The sequence below is a fragment of the Anoplopoma fimbria genome, chromosome 17, assembly GCF_027596085.1.
Source record: "Anoplopoma fimbria isolate UVic2021 breed Golden Eagle Sablefish chromosome 17, Afim_UVic_2022, whole genome shotgun sequence".
Taxonomy (NCBI): Eukaryota; Metazoa; Chordata; class Actinopteri; order Perciformes; family Anoplopomatidae; genus Anoplopoma; species Anoplopoma fimbria.
Window position 1 is genome coordinate 27,367,745 of NC_072465.1, and position 23,725 is coordinate 27,391,469.

Genomic DNA, 23,725 nt, shown 5'->3' on the forward strand with positions numbered 1-23,725 from the left:
TGCCTTTCCTTTTCATGATTTTATTAAATATTTAAGATGGCAATAGTGATGACATAATTGTCTTCACCTTGTAATGATGGCACAAAATCTATACTTTTACAATTGTATTATTGTGCTGATGTACCCAATATAGAAGTCCACCTTCATGCAACAGCTGGAAAAATAGCTAAACTTGATCTTTCCGAAAATATGACACTTTTGGAAATTGCCGTTTGGAAGCAGTATTTGAGCATTCTCAGCAGCAATATGGAATTATATATATATAGGCTACATATGTCAAGACCGCAGTCCGACAATTATTTTAGAAATGGTGGGTTCAGATTTCTAGTGAGTCTTAATAGCCTTTCTTGAAACACATTAATTCTGCAAACTGAGCAAAGCAGTCTCTTTTCTAACAATACAGATCAAATTTCCTTAAATCACTTACAATATTGTGTAATACGGTAGATTCCTCTGGCACCATCAGTACCATAGATGTCTAGAAACCTGTGGCCTCGCATTAAAAGCAGCTGAACCCAAACTGCAGGTTTTTTACTCATTTGTTTAAAGTGAAAACAGCATTTAAAGAGTCACCAGTTAATGGCCGGTTAAAGTGCCAAGTAAGTGGTTGTTTATGTTGGAACAACTTCGAGGAGTCCCAGCCAACCTTTGGGAGGGTTTCTCTCTGCAATGTGCCAGTGCTTCCATAGAGAATTACACTGTGTGACAGCAGTTTAACCCAGTGTGAATGGGAAGGGGCGACTGTGTGGGCATGCAAGGTTGTTGGTGAGTCTATGTTTAAGTAGAATTGTTACAAATCTTGTGGAGTGTGTATTTGTGTGTGTTTGGACCAGTTCCAGTAAAGAACTTTGCACTTCATCACCAGTTCTAGTATGTCTCCTGCCTGAGCGTGACAGAGTGAATGCATGTGAGATTCATCTGACTGTCTTTTTTTTGTGTTTTGTGTGTGTGTGTGTGTGTGTGTGTGTGTGTGTGTGTGTGTGTGTGTGTGTGTGTGTGTGTGTGTGTGTGTGTGTGTTACAGGTCTAGCGGATGGTCTAAAGTGTTGTTATTGTCCTCTGTGTCGTCGTCATCGTCGTCGTCGTCGTCGTTGGCCAGTGGGTTGCGACTGATGACCAGCTCCAGTCTGTCCCCGGCCTCTGTGATCAGAGGCACCGCCAAGCAGCAGTCAAAGTCCCTCGTCCTCACGTGGTTCACCTGGACAGAGACGGAGAGACGCAGACAATGGCTGATCTGGTAAACGGTAACGCTGTTGGACAGCTAGCTCACAAAGACTAGATTGTAACTTGGGTCTTATTTCCGGGGCTTGTCTGCAGTCTGTTAGTTGAAGAGGAAAAATGATCATTTAATGTTTGACCTTTGCATTAAGAATGACTCTCTGCGTTATACTGTTTTTATGGCCTGGCATGACCGGCTCCCTTATCCGCTTCAACTATATTTGAACCCCTGATGTCTGGCTTTCTTTCTGCTTGAACTGTACTTGCTTTTAATGAACCGTCCTTGTTAATACAATGCTTGTAGTGTGCCTTCATTTGGGAAATTTCCTGTTCTTTATTAAGCGATGTCTCTTTGTTCTATATTAAGTATGTCTATCCCTTCATTGAATGTAACTATTGACTCTTTGTTCTTATGCATATGAAAGCCTGGTGAAGATGTACTCAGCAGTCAGTCGCTGACTGTCACTTTGTCGGTTTCGGTCCTTTTGTACAAAAGCTTATAAAATATATACAAAGACAAATTTCTCTTTGTTGGTCTCTCTTATTCGGTCAAACTTCCACCACATTAGTAGCAACGTAATGCAGGTTCGCCCATAAGGGTGTAAGAAGGGGGGAAAGTTTCTAGGGGCCATCCTCTAGAGGAGGACAAGAAGGCCAGCAATAATCATGTTCATCCTAAATACAAGCAATGATAAGCCCATTTTGAGTCTTTTTTTTGCTCTTCTACATAACCGTTGAAAGGGAAAATGTGGGCGGCCTTTCAACATGAAAAATGTATTGATCTAAAGTAACTATTAGCTATTTTGTAAATCAGATTTGGGGATGGCCCATTCACTGAAACCTTTTCAGGGGCCATTTCTGTGTTGAAGCTCCATTTACTCTGTACCCAACGTTGCGAAATGAAATTGAACAACACGGCTAAAAGTGGTGAATTTGAGCCTTCATTTGAGGGTGTTGAGTAATTGTAGACCTTTTTGTACAAATAACAAAGATGTAAATGAGTTCATTGTATTTATCATTCGAAACAAAATCCAAAACGTGTGGTGAGGAAATGTGTAAAGAGTCAGACAAACAGATGTGACCAGATTCATTAATACCATAGATCAGCATCACCAAGAAAGATAATGTCTTGGTGGTCCTTCTTGCTTATTTTGGGGGCTTTCTGATGTCAGCAAATGAAACAGTTGGGTTACGTTCACAGTGGAGGCAAAAATGACCAAAATCAGATTTCTTTTTGTTTGCGCATACGAGACTCACATCTTTTTTTCATAACAGTGTGAACAGCACAAATCACATGGAATCGGATCTTTTCCCTTCTTATTTGGGCCACTTTCAGATGTTGTCCAAATTAAGATACAGGTCATATTTTTTGGGGCAGTTTGACCTCAGTTTGAACACTCGTATCTGAATTGTTCGACTTTAACGTCACTTTAGATCGACATTGGTCACAGTTCTGCACTGTCAAGCATTTAGAGTCACGACCCCAACAATGCTGGCTCAATTGGTCCACAATAAGCCATCATTAGAAATGTGGCTTTCCATTCTCGACCTCGATATCCTCTGCTTACAAATTTGCTGGCTTCCACTTGACAATTGCACACTGATAAACTTATAAATGAAACCATTAATGCTGACATCAGTGGCTTCCATTTGTACTTCCGTTCGACAGTAAAACACACCTCAAAACAATACATGGATTGCCTCATCATTACCTGAAGGATCCTGTCGTAGGGTTTGAGCCCGGCTCGGTCGGCGGGCCCGTCAGGTCGGATCATGTTGACGTAAACTCCTTTCTCCAAGAAGCCGTCTGACACGCTGAAGCCAAAGTCGTCGTTCTCTGGGTCCTTCACCACGGTCACCTACCGGAGACGGCACAAAGACGGGAGGCCTTGTCTGGTGAAATTGAAACTTTTGACTCAGTTTGGACTAATCCAAGTTTAAACGGTTATGGAAAGCATGGCTGTCAATAAAGCATTAATCTATCAAAAAAACCAACTTACTCCAGTGTAAACACACCTGCGTTCTTATTAGACGCTCAAAGCAACTGACATAGTATAAAGAGCGAGAGAGCTCACACAAAAAAAACTTTTGCGAAACTAAAAATAAACGTTGGCATTTTGTCACGTCAGTCGTTAGTCACGTGACTCGTTAGTCACTTGGTAGTCACATGAATCATAAGTCCAGTGTTGTCAACCACGCTCTTCTCCTGAACCTAATCAAGTGATTGTGTTGCCTAACCCTAAACTTTCTGTCTTTTTGAAAAGACACTATGTATGTAACGAGCTTACATCGTCACACGGTCTTCAACACGTCCAAAACTGACGCTAGAGGGGAACGTAGAGCGTGAAGCACTGACCAAGCTGTGGTATTCAGCATATTGGAGTGAGGATATGTTAGTAAAGGAGAGACAAAAAAGAGTGGCCACGTGTAAAACCCTGTAATATTACGTTACCCTGTCAGTCATGGTTCTTTGGCATCAGAGGTTGTATTTGCCGGTTCCAGCTTGTCAACAAATGCACACAGACAGGCAACTTTTGTGACATTCAACTAGTTTTTGAGATGTAGAAATACACCGTCTGTTTGTTTTTTTGTGTAAAAATGTACAGAAAATGTTCTTTACTTTTCTTGAAATTTGACTGTATACCCATAATGGATAGTGTGGTTTATGTATTGTTGTCTTGACATAGGTTGACAGGGATTGGTATCCATCCACGCTACGTGCTTTAACAAATTTAAATTCACATGAATGCTTGAAAGGCCACTGCGACAAATGACCTGTGCTCAATACAGTACGATAGCAGGATAAATGCAAGATGGAGGGTTTTAAAAAGGATAATGCAGGCCAGATGTTTTGCCAATGCCAAGGGTTAACAAAAAACTGAAAAGACATTATTATATAATGTATGAATATTGTATGTTCTGTTAATGAGACACCTTTTAAAAGGCTGTAAGGTTTTGGCTGTTGGCCAACGAGCCCATCAGTAAAACAGATTTAGTAGAACTTTAATGCATCTTCTCCCTGTGGATAACAAATGCATTTCTCATTTATTTCTCTGGCCCTGTGCTGCAGAGGTTTTGGGCAGACCCTTGGATGAGGTCATAATTGTGAATCCACAGGGCGAGGACATGAAACCGCCAGTATAACCGTCGCCAAATGGGGGTGGGCCAATATACTGTACATTCTTAGTCTACAATCATACTATATTACATAATATCCTGCACTGTAAAACTGTAATGTATAACTCATAAAAACCTCATTTTTATGTCTTGTTTAACTTGAACTGACTTGCAGTGTCTAAATTCATTTACTACTCTGGATAGTGAGTAGGCAATAATGTGTGATTTTGGACAGTCAAAGTTATAATTTAATTTCATAATGTAATAAAGTTAACCAATCCAAAATAATTAAGGCTTTTCATAGAACAGACTTTGACATGTCACAGGAGGGAAAGCATATGTATAAATGATAAAAAGTCATTTAAAATCAATCAATCAGCAAAATGATAAACTAAGAATAAAGGCTAATGATGGCTGGATTTTATTGAGGTGCTCCGGTGTCGGGGTCATGCATCGTGCGTGAAGGCTCAGCTTACTGGGACACCTGAACAGAATGGGGCTATTGTTAATGTTATTAGTAACAAATGTGCTTTTCCTACTATGATAAGTCAAAATGTCTACTGTGAAAAAGCTCTAATAAGATGGAAACACCCAATACAAAATGAGTTACATCCAATACAACATGAGTTACTTCACTCAAGAGACATTTTCTTGTTTTATCAGTTGTGTAGCATTGATGGTTATATATTGGTAGAAATGTAATATAACATTATTAAGTATGTTTTTTCTACTGTACAATAACCTGTAATTGTTGTTTTTTTGTTAACATAGGACGAGCCGTTCATGCCTTCATACAGAACTGTTCTGAGCTGGCTGCTGTGTTTCTGCAGTAGGACAAACCAAACACTGGCTGTAGAGGGCCGTCAGCCATCGTGCTTCTCCTGCCTGATTGTCACCGGACAGTTTTAGTTAGTTGCAATCTGCAACCTCACCACTAGATGCTGCCAAATCGTACACACTAGACCTTTATGTGTTGATAAACTGTTTCAGCTTGTAACTCCTCCTGAAACCACAAATTGAGAACTGTGTTTGTGTACATATACACAAACTACATACAATGTGTTAAATTAGTTCATTTTAGAAGGGCTGGTCGGCATATTTTTTAACTTTTGAACGCTTTTTTCCCCGACTTCCAGTCTTTATGCTGGTATTGATTGTTATATATCTTCTTATCTAACTCTCATCACAGATCAAATTAGCATATTTCTCAAAAAGCTGAACTATTCGTTTGAGCAGCTCAGACTCAGGAACTAAACTGTAAAATAATACTTGTCTCTTCCTGTAGCATACAAGACTTTTTTTAAATCTCCCAAACAAGTGAAGAAACAACTGTTAAGGCCTCATTTAACTGAATATGATCAACATAGAATCCAAGTCCTAACCCAGAACAGAAGTCCCATCCTGACAGAGTCTTCAGACAAAGGTTTGAACTCACTTTGTGCAGCTCCAAAGGCGTTGGGGACAGAATCCCCTGCATCTCCTCTTTGATCCGACGAGACTCCCACGTCCTCTCTGACACTCGCAACGAGGCCTTTGACTTGGACTCGTGGTGCAGGAGAGGAGATTGGTTATCTTGGTGGTTGTGGGCCCCCTGGTGCATGTGGACCTCGTGATGCAGGTGGGCCTCGTGGTTGAAATGGGCCTCCTGGAGCAGGTGGAGTTCTGGGTGGAACGAAAGGGTTAGTTTTGGTTAGAATTACTTCAAGCATTTAGCGAACAGCACTTCAATATAGAGCAACGTTCCTGGAGATTCTCTACATTTTGGAGTTGTCTTTGTATCTTTTGTGCGTCCTGGATTAAGGGTTTGGGGAGACAAACCACTGGTCACATCCGCCGTCTAATTACCTTGGTGGAGTTGGGCCTCTTCATGCAAGTGGGCCTCCTCGTGCAGGTGGGAGCCCTGGTGGAGGTGTGCGCCCTGGTGGAGCAGGTTTCCCTGGTGCAGAAGAGAATTTCTCCGCAACGGGCTCATCCTGCTGTGGCTCATCATGGGCTCAGCTTGAGGCTTGTTGACTCCTTCTACACCCAGACTGATGGCTGTTCCTGTCATGATGGATGCCTGCACAAACCAAAAACACACACAGACTCAAACTTCAGATGAAACTGCTGGTTTGAGAGTGATATGGTTAAAAAAAAAAAGCTTCCTTAGCCAACATCAAAGTATTGTAATGTTTGATGAGTAATTAAATAGATATAAATGTACATGCAAAGCCTACCATCGCTCTTCATCACAAAGTAAATGAAAGAACATAAACACAGTTAGTGGGGCCTAGACTGTGTATAAGAAGTCTACGTAGTCATTTGAAACATTCATTGGTTTGTTGACTGGTGTTTTGAAGCCCGAGTTCAGCAATTTTTAATAATTCGCCATGTTGTTTTTGTCGCAAGCGATGAACAGAAGTTAGCATATTTGAATGAAGAGGAGTGATGTAGAGACGCCGTATACGTCTCTGGTAGTGGCAGCGACCTGTCAATCACAGTAAAGCATACCCTGCTTTATGGTCTGTTTGACTCTAAATGGAGCATCATTTACTAAATGAACATCATGCTGTATTGAAGAAGACTTGAAACTAGAGATTGAGACCATAAACTCATGTTTACAATGTTTACTGAGGGAATAAATCAAGAGAGAAGTAGAGTCATTTTCTCATAGACTTCTATACAATGGGACTTCTTTTTGAATTTGGAGGAGTCGCCCCCCTGCTGGTCAGTAGAGAGAATGCATGGTTTAAGACACTTGCGCTTTGGCTTCAACCGGCAGAACCAGATGTTGCCAACTGATAGAAATGGGTACGTTTTGTATCCGTGTTTGATGCTAATGCTAACATGCCACTGTAACCAACAGGTCATTTGTGGGGTTCAACCATTATGTTGAAGAATGCTAATGACTGCAGCTAATGTTAGAGGTGGATGCTTACATGCTGACTGACCTCTATCTCTCTGAGTAGTTCTGATTGGCCGCAGGTCTCCAGGTCCTCAAGCGCCTGACACCAGAAGCTGTCATCTGGATCCAACAGAATACCGTCTGGTGGTTGGCCAATAAATCTGTCAAACACAAAAACAAAAAAAAGGAAATTAAATGAAGCTGCTTTGAAAAGAAATAAATGAGTTAAGCCATCAAACAAACAATTAAAACAAACATGTTTGGACAATTTTTTTTGAGTCAAATGTTGAATCTTCTGCGGAATTGAGTCCACATATCAAGGCAGAAGTCAATGGGGTATCATTATCAAACAGAGCAGTGCAAGTACAGGGCAAGGCTATTTGCTCTTGCTAAATCCAACATGAGTAATCTTTTAACACTGAATGTCCTTGACTGACAAGATTAATGCAGTTTCACTGCGCAGCTGATTTTTTTTTTTCTCGCCTCATCTTTCCTCTCCATCTCTCCGCCCCCATTAGTGTTATATAACCCCCAACCAATGTTGCTATCCTCACAAGGCTTAACCTCCTGACTCATCACCACACACACACACACACACACACACACACACACACACACACACACACACACACACACACACACACACACACACACACACACACAGATATTGCTCAGTCAGTCTTACTGGCTTCATGACTCAACCCCCATGTCGAAATATTCCACATCTTCCGCAGCTCTGGGTGCTCATATTGGCACGAGTAACCGGAGAATATAATGCAACCTTCTGTTTGAAAGCTCAAACACTGGTAATGTAGTCACGTGACAATACACAATTAGTCAACTGATTAGAATATGAGAAAATGAATGAACAATTATTTTTGATAATATAAAGTAAATCATGCAAATCGCAAAAATGTAGACCATTTGCCAGTTTTTGCTGATTTATAAAATTATAAATTGGACTCTATTTGAAGAAACAGGCCTAACCTTAGGCTCTGAATATATGCTGGCGACTATAAATTGATTAGTAGGATAAACAATCAAAAGATTATCTAATAATGATAACTGAGATTCATGATCTGATTGTGCAATTTAATGTTGTTTTAAAGTGGTAGCATCAATACCATGTGAATGATGTATGAACCCCATTCAACATCCTCCAAATTTGAGCAGTGTGACAGAACAGTGATTGGCCTCCATTCCATATAAATGCAATCCCTTAAATTAAAGCATTGCGTATGAGCCTTGCAGTCCACTTGATCATTTAAAAAAAAAAATGTGCCCTTAGAGGAACATAGCAGTGGCTTTGTATGTTGTTTGTTACTTAATCGTTAGATCACAGCTCAGCATCGTGAACACCATGCTGCAGTGATCCAGGCATCCACTGGTTTCCATCCATTCAAGTTAGAACATATAATAGACTTTTAAAAGTTACTTTGGTTGTGCAGATCAAGATTTTCAATTTTACATTATTTGTACGGGGTAAATCAATCCACACTTGAATAAATCTGCCAAAATCAATTCAGTTTTGATGTTCAGAGTGATTAGACAAATCAAAGAAAGAAAGTCAACGATCTGCTGGAATTTAAAGAAAAGATCTAAAACTGTCAAGCATGCATTCAAAAATAATCAGCAACGGTATAAAGGATACATGGTTGGTAGTTAAAAACATGAAACTAAGTCCAGTCCTACCCTGGAGGTTTGTCCCAGTCATCCTCACTGAAGCCTCCGTCACTGAAAGGGTAGTTCTTCCGGCGTCCAGGAGGAGGCGTGGTGCTGCGCTGCTGCTTGGCACTACGCCACTCATGGGGGTGGAGGGCGATACCAGCTGCCTGGTGGTTGTATGTACCTGCAGGAGGAGTGACGGTGCTTATTTAGAGGTTGACACCATATATAGATAAACCCATTTGGCATTATAGATAGAACTATTTGGATTTGTGAGTTTTCTTTGGATGCAGAACATTTTTTCATCTTCCAACTTCTATAACAGCTCAATGTGTTTTGCAGTATATGGCCATGTTGGCCTTTCACCAAGCATGTGTTTATCTAAAGCCTACCCTGGCTGCCATAGCCGGCGTCCAACCCTGAGCCGTCCCAAGACTCCATGGCCGAGTCGACGCTGGGTATGGTTGTGGAGTAAAGCTCTGACAGCTTATTGGTCTGTTGGCTGTCCGTCAGATCATCCTCCTCTGTGTCACTGAGCTCATTCTCTGTTGTGTCCTCCGCCTCTGCTGCTTTCCTCTCCTCTACATCTTGGAGAGAATGAGTTGGAGTTAGGTTTGTCTTTTAAAATGATCATCAAACAACAAAGAAATCTTGAGACTTGTTTTCAGACAAGCAGGGCTGTAGTCAAGAGCAACGTAATCAAGGCAAAGTCCTTTCCAAGACCAGGTCCAGTCGAGTCCAAGTCAAGGCCAAGTCCAGAGCCAATCCAGTCCTGTTCAAAAGCATAAACGTGTCCTTCCAGAGCTCGTGATTCAGAAGTGAGGATGGACAGAAATGATCTATAAACAACATTGATCCATCTTCCAACATCAAACTAATCAATGCATGGAGTTAAAGTTGAAGTACGTTAACGAAGAGGCATCACGTTGGTAGAATCAAGCAACTTTCTGTACAACTGATCTCAAATCAGCGGCCAGGAACAACTTGAACAGTTCTCAATAGCCAAGCAGGAGACAATTCAGAGTCCAACAAGGCACGAGACCTAGACAAGTGCGGGACTTCAAAAAGTGTTCTGGAGACCAGACTCTAGTACTACAGCCCTGCAGACAAGTTTGAATGCAAGTCATTTCCACGAACATTGACTTCAGGTCAGAAGCTTGGTGACCATTATAAGGATAAAGTACTTCATTGCAACCATACTGACCGAAGTTTCCATCAACAGTTTTCATACTTACTGTCAAGCTGTTTTTTGATCTTGAGGGTGACCGTCTCTCCGGCCATCTGCAGCAGGTGGATGGCTTCACTCAGGGGCTTTCCTTTTAAACTGACGCTGTTGATAGCCAGGATCCGATCACCTACATGAATAGCCCCTGTCCTGGACGCACATGAAAACATGACACATTCACACACACACATAGGTAGGTAAGAGGCCACACACAGACCCAGTAATGCACAATTTTATATATTCATTTTTATATAATCTCTCCAGCGTGTTCTTGGTCGACCCTCTGGCCTCCTATCAGTTGGACGTCCCTGGAAAACCTCTAAAGGGAGGCATCTAGGTTGGGACCTGATCAGATGTTGAACCACCTCAGTCGGCCCCGTTTGGGGACCTCAGAATCGCGTCTCCGCTTTTTTGCAGATGATGTGTTTCTGTTGGCTCCATCAGACTGACCCCCGCTCTCTGGAAGTCTCTTTCCTATCACATCCAGAACTCAGATTCATCCCCCTACTTAAAAAAAGCACTTCGAACACACCTTTTCAAGTCTGCTTTTAACCTCTAACCATTTCACTTGTCTGTCGAAAGTGCTTGATTATCTATTTCAGAGATGTATGCTTTTAAGAGTTTTTTGAAAAGCACCTTCTTTATAAAATGTTATTTTACCTTGACCTTCAGCTCGCAATGGAGGGATTGGTACATCCAAGTCTGAGGCTATAGTTTTCCCTTTGAAAGCAGTTGATGGTCCTCCAGGTTGGGACTGAGTCACCACTCACAGAAAGGGAGTTCAAGTATCTCGTGGTCTTGCTCAAAAGTAAGGGTAAAATGGAGCCATTTTGTATTTAGTGTGAGCTGACCCTTTTAACAAAAAAATGTTTTTAACTTTGAAAACAAGACCATGATTTATCCCTAAGCTCTTTATATTTCACCCAAAACTATTTGCCAATGAAAATAAGCTGAAAATAAATATTATTTTTTAGTGCACAGTATTGGACACAAAATACATGCAGACACCCAAGGTTTCAGCTCCGCAGACATACTGTCAATGTTTACAGGTCAGATTTGGGTTCAGGAATTTAAGTTATTACTGTTGACTTCTTTAGGGAACAATATGGTGTCTCTGGAATGAATAACAACAGCTCCCTTTACTCCCACTATCACTCGCAACTGTAATAAACCTAGTATAAAATGTAAAACAGTCCTATATCTTGTGACCTACTTTGATAGAGGTATTATTCATTTTGATATCTTATCTCATACACACTCAAGGACTCATTTATCACATGGACATGCGCAAGAGATAAATGTCAGAAAAGTGTGACTTTTTCAAAAACAAAAAAGGGTTGCCAGAGACAGATAAAGAGATGTTGATATCCATGTTCCTGCACTTTCTTCTGGATCAAGCTGAGCCAAGTTTATTTATAGAGTGCTTTTAGCCAACAGGTCTGAGGCAAAGTGCTTTCATCGACAGCAGTTTAGGACAGGAAATAGAACGACTGCATCACAAACTCCAAGAAATGGGGTCACAGAGTGAGTTTTGTATGGAAGTGTGGCGGGGCAAGCGGTAAGCGGCCTCCCTGGGTATTTCGGGGGGAATAACGTGAGCCGCATATAAAAGCTGACATTTTATTGTGAAATAAGGGTTGTGTGGCGGACTGGGAGCTGAATTCACCAGTGGATGCTTTTGACTTAGGGAAAGCATTATGTCATAATCTCTTGTGGACACTAGCTGTCTCCCCACCGCATCATGTTTCTCATTATCTCATCCTTCACCACTCTATGTCACATGGCACCAGCTGCACACTCAGCTGCTGGTGGGGAATCCCTCTATTTATTGCCCAAGGGGTCTTCTATTATGTCTCCTAATAAGGTTTTTGCCCAACTGCTTGGGAGGACCAAATAAGGCAACATACTGTAAATTGGTCTTCTTCATCTTGATATGGCACACAATTTAATAGTAACTCCTTTTGATAGGATTGATAGTTTTAAACATGCTGTTTTATGAATCAGCTGCTGCTCTCAATAGAAAAAAAAGGTAATGACCCTTGTTCTGAAGTGATCATGACCTTTGACACCAAAGGGGATAACCATTTTTTCCCCGCCAAGATAATCAAGCAATCGGTGGCATGTGTGCGTGCGTGTGTGAGTGTGCCTCTTTGTGTCCGTCCACGGCTATGTCACACAATCTGCTGCAGCAAACTGAATAATATTTTGGGTGCCCAGTTATGGCTGCATGCTCAATGACCTCTTGTTGTTGCTGTGAATCACACTTTCTCAAAAATACCTTTTATTGCATGTTTTCTACAGCCATTGACTGCCATTGGTCTCCATACTCGCTGTTCTTAAGTGATAACACAGCTCGGGTGCATCGACCAACCCAAACCACTACTCTGCAGCCGGAGGAACAGTGGGGGGAAAAACAGTTTGCGCACTTTAATTGGTTTAGACGTTGTGTTTGGCTAACAGATAACCGCCAATTAGAACTAGAACTAGAACACACACTGCGTGGGACCCTGGATTCTGGAAGAAAAACGTTCTTATTATTGCATGCCTGTACGGTGAATGGAGAATAAAATAAACACTTAAAAAAATACTTCTGCATGAACAGTTGCAGGCAAAACACGATTTAAATAGTAAGGTTTTTGGCAAAGTGAATGTGTTTGGGAAGTAGAGAGCACACAACTGGATAAATGAGACTTGGATTACACTGCAGAAGTAATGTGAGGGTTGTAAGCACATTTCTTTAATTTAGTTTTGCTGTTTTTAAACCACAGGCTTTCTTCTTTTTCTTCAAGAATTCAAGTCTCATTTTTAATGCTCATTTTTTGGATGAAGTTTTCTTTTAACAATGTGATGGAAGCATGAGTGGAAAATACTTTTTAAAATAGATTGGGTATCTGAAATAAATTACAAAAAATGTATCTGGCAACCCAGTTGGGTCGCGCCCCCGTTGACTTTATACATTCTTCTTTTCCAGATTGAACTCATCAATTAAAACAGAGTTAAGTGTAGCCATACAGTCTGCCAAAAAGCCTTGGAGACAGAAGAAAATATGTCATCCATGTGAATGGATCCATCTACCACCTGTAGAGCCAATGTGAAACATAATAGTGTGGGATGGTGGGACCAACGCCAACACAAATTTCCACAGTCCAAAAAAAGATGTCCGTAGAGTTCCTAGGAATCGAATGTGATCACTTATCTAAATATAAAACGTTGAAACAACAGACCAATGAAGATTAAGTTATGCGTTTTAATGCTGACCATAGACATTTCTACAGTATCATTTCAAATGGACATAGTAGAACAAGGGTTAAAGTGTTCCTTGTTGTTGCTGCCAGTAGAAGGGGTGCAGAAAGAACAGAACAGAAAGTGTCCACCCTCATGACATTCTTTATAAATCCACATTTCTAAATGTTGCAGGCGAGATGTTTCACATTGTGAAGGTAAAAGAATGAGGAGTGCGCTGCTTCATCGCCACTACTGAAGGTGCAGTATGTTTGAAACTATCTGCATCAGTCTCTTTGACTGGAGGGGCAAATGAATGGAGCAAAAGTTCTATTATTGGGGAAATATTGCCATCTACGTTAACCATAACTTTGTCAACTTTTATTTTATGCTAATATTTAAATCAGAGTATTGAAGAACACATTTAGTTTTTTGCAATTAAAGAAAACTTCATGATAAGTAATGCTGTTTACGCCAAATTCCTACCCTACCCATCTATTGTATGCAGCCTAACTTAAAGATAGAAATATCAGAAATGTTTGACTCCTTCTAAGTGGCATGACATTTGTTGTTTTAAGGTTTCAGAACGATGAAGACAGTTGGAGAACAATTAGATACTAAATAGGATGGAGGCTCTACAGGATGAGTTTTGTTACCTTGGAAACTATCATATTTTCCCCAAAGGATGTTCAGATTTTTACGTATTCTTTTATGAAAGTCCTTGAAATATAGTGCATATAGCTATCGTAAATGGAGTTTGAGTTCAGCCCTGTATGTTTACAAATCAGGCTCTGCCCAGTGCCTGTCGCAAAGCAACCATGACAACAAGTGCAGAGAGATGTCTGTAATGGAAAATTAGTGTAAAGGTTTTGAATGAAATGTACTATGATGTGTACTCTAAAGGTCGAGAACCTCGTCTCTCTGTATGTTAAGTTACACTGTGTGGAGATGTTACCCCCCCCCTGCTCCTTATGTCCCTTCACCTTTGTCATTCATGCCCCCACCTTTTGGCCCTCTCACACCTTGGTCCTTCCTCCCCACCTGAGACTCATACCCACCTTTTGGTCTTCTTCCTCTCCTTTGTTTCTTCTTTGATATTCATGCACCCCTTTTGTTCTTCATACCCCCCCTCCTTCACCCATTCATTGTCAGGAGATGCTAACTCAGAACTGAGCCTGGCCACCCCGGCTCCCATATATACAGGGGTGAGCGGCCTGACTCGGGAGTTCAGTACTTTGCAGGCTCCCGGTGACTCTGTAAACTTCTGGCTCTTTCATGCAAAGAAATAAAATACCGCAAGGACATTTCATTTGTCATTTGATCATTATTTCAACGCTCATTGGGACTCATCTCGGGACATAGATAGTACTAGTACAAATTGGGTATTAGTATAGTAAATTGTATTGGAAAACTTCCACCACATGTCAAAATCGTGGTATATAGTTATCATATCATGACTGTCAACCAATTTGAGCTACCTCAATAATATTGCCATTTTCTTAACAGTTAGTGTGTGTTTTGAAGGACTAGAGTTTTTAGCGACACAGCAACAGACTACAAATCCTTTGCAATGAGATATAAAGGGAATTTGAGCTGATCTCTATTTCTTTCAGCGCTCCAATCACGGGGTGAAGCATCAACCAATCATGTGTTTTCATTCCATTCTGTTCCGTTCCATCAAACAAAATGAAGTTAAGTAGTTCCCCGTGCTATTAAACGTCACGAATATGAGCGCTTGAGCTGCAATTCAACGGCCACTCACGCTTGGCTGTTTCGTTTCTTTTGTCGTTCGTAGTGTGAAGACAGCAATCGTTGAGTTTTTTTGTCACTTTTCTTTTGCCGTCACACTGGATCTGATGCAAAACATCAAAATACGTGAAAACAGGAGAACAGTCTCCAGCTGCAGGGCCTTTCACTAATGCTTTTCATTTACTAAGATAAATGAAAAGTGTGTGTGTGTGTGTGTGTGTGTGAGTGTGTGTACCTCTCAGCCAGGCCTCTCTTGGTTAAGCCGGATATGGTGATGGGGTCAAAGGGCTCCTCGGTGCCTGAGATGGTGATGCCCAGAGGGCCTCCGTACCGCTTCAGCTCCACCGTGTAGATGATGCTGCCCGACGTCTCCTGCTCATCTGATGTATCACACAGACGTGCACGTGTTATTCTCTTGTTTCAACCCCAACGAGTACATGTATGTATGCTGCTCACACACACACACACACACACACACACACACACACACACACACACACACACACACACACACACACACACACACACACACACACACACACTAAAACCTTGTCAGTTCACTTGGTTACGCTGCATCACGTTGTCGGTTCATGTGAAATGCACACAAACACACACAAACACATTTCGTTCCAGAAGTAGGTCAAAACACTGGCAAGGAAGACACAGTTTCCATGGTAACTAGGGAAAAGACTGCATTGTCATCATGTAGCATGAACACATAATCTCTTAATTTTACCCTGTGTGTGTGTGGGTCTTTGTGTGTGTGTGTGTGCATGTGATCATATCCCCTGAGACATAATCTAGTTTGATTACACATCCGTCCCGGTATTCATGTGTCTGTTTTTTTGTTGTTGTTTGTTTACACCACATCAAAACCCAGTGGAGCGGGGTGACATTTATTTTCCACCTCCAATGTGCTGATCCAATTAACTCGTCAAATCACACAAATCCAAGATGGAGGCAGTAAAATAGGTGACACAAGTCCTTAGCAGGATATAAAACTCAATTCACACACATTAAACCAAATGCACCACCAGGATATCATTTCTTACAAATTCTTACTTCATTCCATATTTTTCTTTAATAGTTTTTGAACGCTTTGTTATCTAGAAACTTCAAATGCATTTAGTTATTCCCTTTTCCAATAGTTTTTGTTTCCCCACTAGGATGGAATAAAGAGGCATCTGCGAGTATTTGTTCATATTAAAACTGCATCCGGAGTCCAGGAGTTGTGGACAACAGCACCACCTTGTGGTCATAGACTGTTATGGCATCTCCTTAAAACTGAGGCTGAGCTGATGAACATTATTTAATCAAATAAAAAGCATCTGAAAATAAGTTCCAGTTGTGCAAAGATCCATCCCTCTCAAATTAACTATTTTTACAAATGTACCTGAGTTGTCTTCATCTTTGCGGATCTTTAGCTTGACCAGCTCCTCGCACTGCTGCAGGATCTGCTCCGCGTCGTCTTTGGAGCAGTTCTCCAGCCGGATGTTGTCGATGGCCAGCAGCTTGTCGCCGGGTTCCAGAGTTCCTGTTCTGAAGGAAAGAAGAAGACACAGAGAGACAAGAAGGTGGAACCAGATACCATCATCCTGCCAAACTCTACTCACAGAGCTTCACTTGTAACTATCAATTGGAACAGAATAATAAATATGGGTATTGTGAATTTTGATGTGCATAATGTGTGTCATATTCCTGCAGAGATGGACATTAAAATACATTAAAAGAGAGATGCAGGAGATTATAATAGACGGTAAGATACCTGTGGGCCATGCTGCCCTTCTTGATGTCAGAGATGATGAGGGGCTCTCCTTGCTTCTTACTGGCTGTGGAAGAAGATGACATCACCGTACGCATCAGCAACAACAATCGAAGAAAGTATATATATAACATTGATTTCAAATATTTAAAAAAGTGTCACTAGATATTAATGATAATGCTAATAATGAAAATAACAATTGTAACAGTAACATTATGTCATCAACACAAGCTGTACTCCATAAATAAAATCATAACAACATCATTTATTGCATTTTCAAGTTTTGTTTGTCTTGGGTTGATGGAAAAATGTAATAATTCTATTTAATCTAAAAAATTTTTTTTCTATAGAATTTAGTTCCACTCATCAGTAATCAGGCACTGAAACAGACAATGAGACGTGGTTTAGTTTGCAGATGATACAACTCTGTTGGATACCAATTTCCTGTCCGGGCTCACAGGAGCGAGGTCTCCTCTTTGGTTGTCTGGTGCAGCAAAATAACAAACTGGATATCAACAAAACTGAAGAACTTGTGGTGAGAGAGAGTGGATCATTAAATACAATCTCCTCCCTGTGGAGAGCTTCACCATCATCCAGAGGAAGACTAATCCTTTTAAAAGACAGCTTAGAACATTCTGTGTGTTACAGTTTGTAACGTTACAGTTCTACAGAGCGGTAGTGGAAAGTGTGCTCGCTTTTTCAATAACTATAAGTTGTGGTTGTTCTGTAGCCAAACAGAAAAAAATCAGATGGACATAGTCGTGAGCACAGCTTTAAAAAATAATTGGTAGTGGACTCCTAAACATTTCTGAGCTATAGCACATCCAGCAGAATGGTTTAAGAACTCTGCAAAGCCTCACTTTAGTCTTCTATCTTCAGGCAAGACTTGATCCATCTGGTTGTACTATTGTATTTATTGTATGACTACTCTTATGTGTGTTTTTGTAGTGTGTGCTATGTGATCATATGTTTTGTTGTTGAGCAATCAAATGTAGTTGATATGGTAATAAATGACTGAATCTTAAATCTTGACTCAGAAATACCGTAAAAGTTTTTGACGGAACGAAGTAATCCTTTACACATTAAATCTCTCTCATACTCGTATCATTATAGAAAAAACTGTTGAGGTTGTCTGCTCCATTTGTCAGATCATCTCGTGTGTGTTTCCCTGTAAGAGTCTCCTGATGTTCAGCTGTGAACACTTTCATTCAGAAGGTGGCACCATTGCTCCGTTCTCCGTCTCACAGTCTTTCACAGTACAGCCTTTTATTCATACGGTGGCATTATGAAGTAAAAATGATCAACCCTCATTTGTCTTTGTAGGTCATCCAAAATATAAAGGCAGTTTAATACATATTAACAAAATCCCATCCCACAAGTATCAAGCACCATTCAAATTGGCATTATAAAATATCAAAACACAAGTTCAATGGTAATGATGATGAACGATTTATAAACAACACAGATCTGGTTGCCAAATGGTGTAAAAGTTGAGGGCACAGCTGGTTGTAGCATTTTCTTTTTCTAGGGTCAGATGATGCTAAGCTATCTAATCCAAAGAGTGAAGGCCGGATCATTTTTTCTTCACATTTAAAGTTACTGAGAAGAACTGTTAACTGGCTATGATACCATTTTAAATCATACTGATCCTCTATATGACCTCCATCAGTCAACCAGACCAGCAGTGAGAAGATTGTCTATTTCTAAGGAGTTATTCTTAAAGCTCTCCATCGGTGCCACCGGGTCGGATTCTGGTGAAATTAGATGAAATCCAGCAGGTTCACCAGAAACTCCTTCAGCTCAGACTCCAGCAGAGACCAGTCCACCGTGGACAGACTCCGATCCAGCAGAGACCAGTCCACCGTGGACAGACCCAGATCCAGCAGAGACCAGTCCACCGTGGACAGACCCAGATCCAGCAGAGACCAGTCCACCGTGGACAGACCCAGATCTGCTTTCTCTGCAGCCTTCGACCTGCAGTCGGAGCTCCGGAGGGAGGAGGAGAGCTCAGCTCCCGGCAGCAGCAGCTCCTCCTCCTCCTCCTCCTCCTCCCTCCTCCTCCCTCCTCCTCCTCCAGGAGCCTCTCTGGGAGCCAACACTGACTGCATGCTGCTGGAGACCCAGGCCATATTGTTGAGTCCGCTGAACGCAAGGGAGGCATTGGGGAGAACCAGAACCAGGACTGAGCAGATCAGACTTTCAGACCCTGCTGCAGTAAAATGAGAAGTTTCCTAAAGGGACTTTGGTGTTCGGAAACACCACAGACTTTGTCCACGGGACCGCCAAAATCAACACAAAATATAAGATCTTTGAAGTAACTTATAGCCAGAAGCGAAGCAAAATCTATCATGTTTTTGCCGTATTGGTTGAGATGAAAAACATAGTGTGCCAAATATTCCTTTTATAGCAGGAGGTTCTGTGGATATTTTTGGCTTCTATGGAAATCATTTGAATAGAGAGCCCAAAACATACAGGCGTTATTCTACAGAGATCCCAGTAAGGCTTTATAATTGGTGTAAATTGGGCAAAAGTTCACTTTAGACCAAAGCGGTTTATGTACAATCTTTAAATCTACTATTTCATGTCTCAAACAAGTTGAAGATGAGTGTATTGTATCTAAAGCAGACTGCCACATGTCCTCAGAAAGCTCTGTATCCCAATATTCTTCCCATTGTCTTTTCAAACGTGTCTGTAGCTCTAGATTGTACGATTATCAATAATCTCTGCAGGGCAGAAACGGAGCCTCAAAACAGATTCCAGGAGAAAGATTTGGGCGGTAATGAAGGAAAGAGAGCCGAGTGTGAGGAGCAGGTATGTGAAGAAGAGCGAGAGAGAGAGAGGGATTTAACATTTTTAATCTCAGCTGCTCAAATGATTCAAAAGTATCATCGACATATAAATATTTTAATGGTGCTAATCCCTTAAGTATTGAAGGATCCATCCATCATAGAGGGTTTAAGCATATTGTTACTTTCTATAGTGGCATTTATTGTTAAATTATTAGATGACAAGGCTTGTCTGACCTTTCAGGACTGCTTAACCAGCCCCACATTTTGATGTATATATCCATAAATAAAGGTCCTATGTAGAGTTTTCTCTTAAATCGAGTTTTCTCTATATTTAAACATCTATATTAAATTGTTGGGATGATCTTTTTCTTCTGAAATTACACATATAGCTTCATTGAAAGCCTTAATTTAACCACAGAGATTACAGTTTCACATTCTTTTAGTTTAACACATTTATGGAAGTAAATAAGTTTCAGGTACTTGTACTTGATTGTTTCCATTTCATGATACTTTACTCTTCTACTCCACTTCATCTTGAAGGAAAATGACGTACTTCTCACTTCACATCAGTTACTTTGATAACTTTGAAGAGTCAGATTATTAATACAAAACAAAATCGTAAGCATCACAAAATTAACATTAAAACATCCTTGATTATAATCCAAAAATATTCAATTTATATTATTCTGAAATAGACAAAAGTGAATTTTTAATGCGTGACTTTTACCTATAACAGTGTATTTCTACACTCTGGTGTACCACTGCGCTTTACCAGAGTGGAAAACAGAAACCTGAGGGTGTTAAAGCTCCCACATTCTCAGTCTCTCTAATACTTACTGTTGTACTTCTATGTCTTTAATACAAATATTTAAATGAACGTGCCGGGTTCAGCGGTCCACCTGTCACTGAGCTCACACTATTTAAAATAACACAGTATATATATTGGTGCGCTACAGTAAACACACATTCCAGAGGAACAAGTCATAGCATCAACACCGAAAGCAGCTCTGAAGCTTTATAGTGAAGTATGTGATTAATGAGTTTTTATAACAATAATATCCTTCAGTAGAGGAATCCTAACAGCAGTGCAGAATGGATCCACTATGTTTAAAAAGCAATGAAATGAATGCCACAAGTGTGAAACAACTATCTCCAATGTAAACGCATCCACTTATTAAACACTCAGACCTTTATGAATAAATAGTATTATTATTAGTAGTAGTAGTAGCAGTAGTCATTTCCACCTTCTCTTCTTCCACTCAGAACTGTGAAAAACGTTTTTCTTCATGAACCTGTCTTTGTGTACATGGAGCATTCCACAAAGTTGGCAGAAAAGTCGCTTTAATTGCAAATCTTTTTTGTCTTATCCGCTCAGACCAAAAAGGTGATGAATGTGTATATTGTCCACATACTTTTGGCCGTGTGGTATAAGGCCAGTGGCTTGAGATTAGTGTCATCAGAGTGAAAAAGAGAGTGTGTGTTCTGTTATACATACCATTTAATAAACAGTGTTACCATGAGAAAGACACGTGTGTGTGTGTGTGTGTGTGTGTGTGTGTGTGTGTGTGTGTGTGTGTGTGTGTGTGTGTGTGTGTGTGTGTGTGTGTGTGTGTGTGTGTGTGTGTGTGTTCCTACCACTGATGGTGAGCCCCAGCTCCACTCCTCTTTTCTTCGGCAGTTTGACGTGGAACGTACCACTGCTGGGCACCACTGACTCTGAGATACAAAAAAAAACAACGTTATTGTCTGGAGATAAAAAAAAGAAAAAAAAAGAAAAAGCAACAACTACTAATAAGTCTTTTCCTCCCGCTTAACATTTGTAATTACGAGGCATTTAGCTCTTCGCTCTCATCACCTCTGAACGGCTCTTCTCCGGGGCCAACGGCGTCTCTAAGTCCTCACTGCTCGGCTGCGTGAGTCACAATACTAATTCCAGCAGTAAAAAGTCATTCAGACATACATTTGACGTCGTTTTTTAACAAGCTTCTCACTTCAGGATCCTGTAAACTCTCCAAGAAGCTCTCATCATTCACTGACACTGAAAACATGATGATTGAGGTCATCAGCTGGCTGTCCGTCAGATTTACTCGTGTGTTAAAGTTATATATATATACACACGTTTATTCCTTCAGAGCTGTCATTCTTATTTTAACTACAAGAGTAATAGTTTCTCTTGGGGATTGCAGCATCACCTTTCGGGGTGAATGGCAGGGTATGCAATCAGTCTAATTTCGCTCTGTTTATAAAAATAAAAGCTAATTTCATAATTACTTCTGGCTCATTAAGTGATGCAACATTATGAAAGGCAACAGGAGAAAATAGTGGAAAAACATGATTTACAACCGCAGAGCTCCAATCAGGTCAAATCAAATCATAGTGTTTTCATAGTGTGATAATAAAGTAGGTTTAAATAGTTTGCACACAACAAACTATAAAAGGAAACAAAATTTAAATCATACCCCCTAAACTAGGGGTTAGGGTTAGGGTAACTTTTTTACTTCACTTAATGGTTACTGTTTTAGTAAACAGACCTAAAGTTACTTTGACAGTTTATTATAAGGATTTATTGAATGGATAAAATCCCATTAAAAAGCTCCTTAAACTAAAATAAATTCATTTGTTTTTACCACAAAAGACCTGAATGAATGTTCTCTATATCTTAATGTTAAAGTAGTTTAATCTGAAGGACGGATGCATATTGTTTCGTGAAGATCTGTTTTATTATGTAGTCATTTCCACGCTGAGGGCATTTCTAAAATCCCCTGCTTTAATTGGATGACAGATTTCCTCTTGTTTTAGGAGCCTTGTTTTAGGAGCCTTGTTTTAGGAGCCTTGTTTTAGGAGCCTTGTTTTAGGAGCCTTGTTTTAGGAGCCTTGTTTTTGGAGCCTTGTTTTAGGAGCCTTGTTTTAGGAGCCTTGTTTTTGGAGCCTTGCCTTTTTTAGGAGCTTGTTTTAGGAGCCTTGTTTTAGGAGCCTTGTTTTGGAGGAGCCTTGTTTTAGGAGCCTTGTTTTTGGAGCCTTGCCTTGTTTTTTTTGGAGCCTTGTTTTAGGAGCCTTGTTTTAGGAGCCTTGTTTTTGGAGCCTTGTTTTTGGAGCCTTGTTTTAGGAGCCTTGTTTTAGGAGCCTTGTTTTAGGAGCCTTGTTTTTGGAGCCTTGTTTTTGGAGCCTTGTTTTAGGAGCCTTGTTTTAGGAGCCTTGTTTTAGGAGCCTTGTTTTAGGAGCCTTGTTTTAGGAGCCTTGTTTTAGGAGCCTTGTTTTAGGAGCCTTGTTTTGGAGGAGCCTTGTTTTAGGAGCCTTGTTTTAGGAGCCTTGTTTTAGGAGCCTTGTTTTAGGAGCCTTGTTTTAGGAGCCTTGTTTTAGGAGCCTTGTTTAAGGAGCCTTGTTTTAGGAGCCTTGTTTTGTTTTAGGAGCCTTGTTTTAGGAGCCTTGTTTTAGGAGCCTTGTTTTAGGAGCCTTGTTTTAGGAGCCTTGTTTTAGGAGCCTTGTTTTAGGAGCCTTGTTTTAGAAGCTTTGTTTTTGGAGCCTTGTTTTAGGAGCCTTGTTTTAGGAGCCTTGTTTTAGGAGCCTTGTTTTAGGAGCCTTGTTTTAGGAGCCTTGTTTTAGGAGCCTTGTTTGAGTGGCGGTCTTAGACCCTAAAGGTTCTTTGGGGAGTTTTTGGGTTCTAGTAGCACTACGGAGCCATTTTGTTCGTCTCATGCAAGTTCGTGAGGACACACATGAACAAGCAGCTCTGCCAACGGTGTCTATTCCACTGATCTACATGTCAAGATTTGCTGTTATGCAACAGAAAGAACAGGGAAGGAGACGAATACTAGTAAGACGTTGATACAAACAACGTAGGATTTAGAAAAGTAACAAAAAACAGGTTTGCAAATGTGTTAAGACGAAGGAAATGCATTTAACACGTTTAGTGGAGCTCGACGATACATAGTTTGTTTAGGAGAGTAACACTGAAAGGAAACATTTAACTTGTGTTAGCTTAGCATAAATCTCCACAGGGCTACTTTTATGTTACTTTAAATAAACAAACAAGAGATAGAAGCAATGACAAGCAGCACACTGCTCATCCTACAGAGCCCACCCATTAAATACAGA

At 40.6% G+C, this 23,725-nt stretch overlaps 1 protein-coding gene across 1 annotated transcript in view; it reads right to left on the reverse strand.

Annotated features, from left to right (window-relative positions):
* Positions 1 to 1,017: 1,017 nt before the first annotated feature.
* Positions 1,018 to 23,725, reverse strand: part of grip2b (glutamate receptor interacting protein 2b) — a 167,070-nt gene continuing 144,362 nt past the window's right edge. The window contains exons 14-25 of the mRNA XM_054616853.1: positions 21,266 to 21,346; positions 16,845 to 16,908; positions 16,473 to 16,618; positions 15,315 to 15,459; positions 10,120 to 10,258; positions 9,276 to 9,486; positions 8,911 to 9,067; positions 7,265 to 7,379; positions 6,180 to 6,393; positions 5,770 to 5,996; positions 2,930 to 3,076; positions 1,018 to 1,197 (exon numbers count right to left, since the gene is read on the reverse strand). Coding sequence (XP_054472828.1) covers positions 1,018 to 1,197; positions 2,930 to 3,076; positions 5,770 to 5,996; positions 6,180 to 6,393; positions 7,265 to 7,379; positions 8,911 to 9,067; positions 9,276 to 9,486; positions 10,120 to 10,258; positions 15,315 to 15,459; positions 16,473 to 16,618; positions 16,845 to 16,908; positions 21,266 to 21,346 — 1,826 coding nt within the window. The remainder of the gene's footprint in view (positions 1,198 to 2,929; positions 3,077 to 5,769; positions 5,997 to 6,179; positions 6,394 to 7,264; positions 7,380 to 8,910; positions 9,068 to 9,275; positions 9,487 to 10,119; positions 10,259 to 15,314; positions 15,460 to 16,472; positions 16,619 to 16,844; positions 16,909 to 21,265; positions 21,347 to 23,725) is intronic.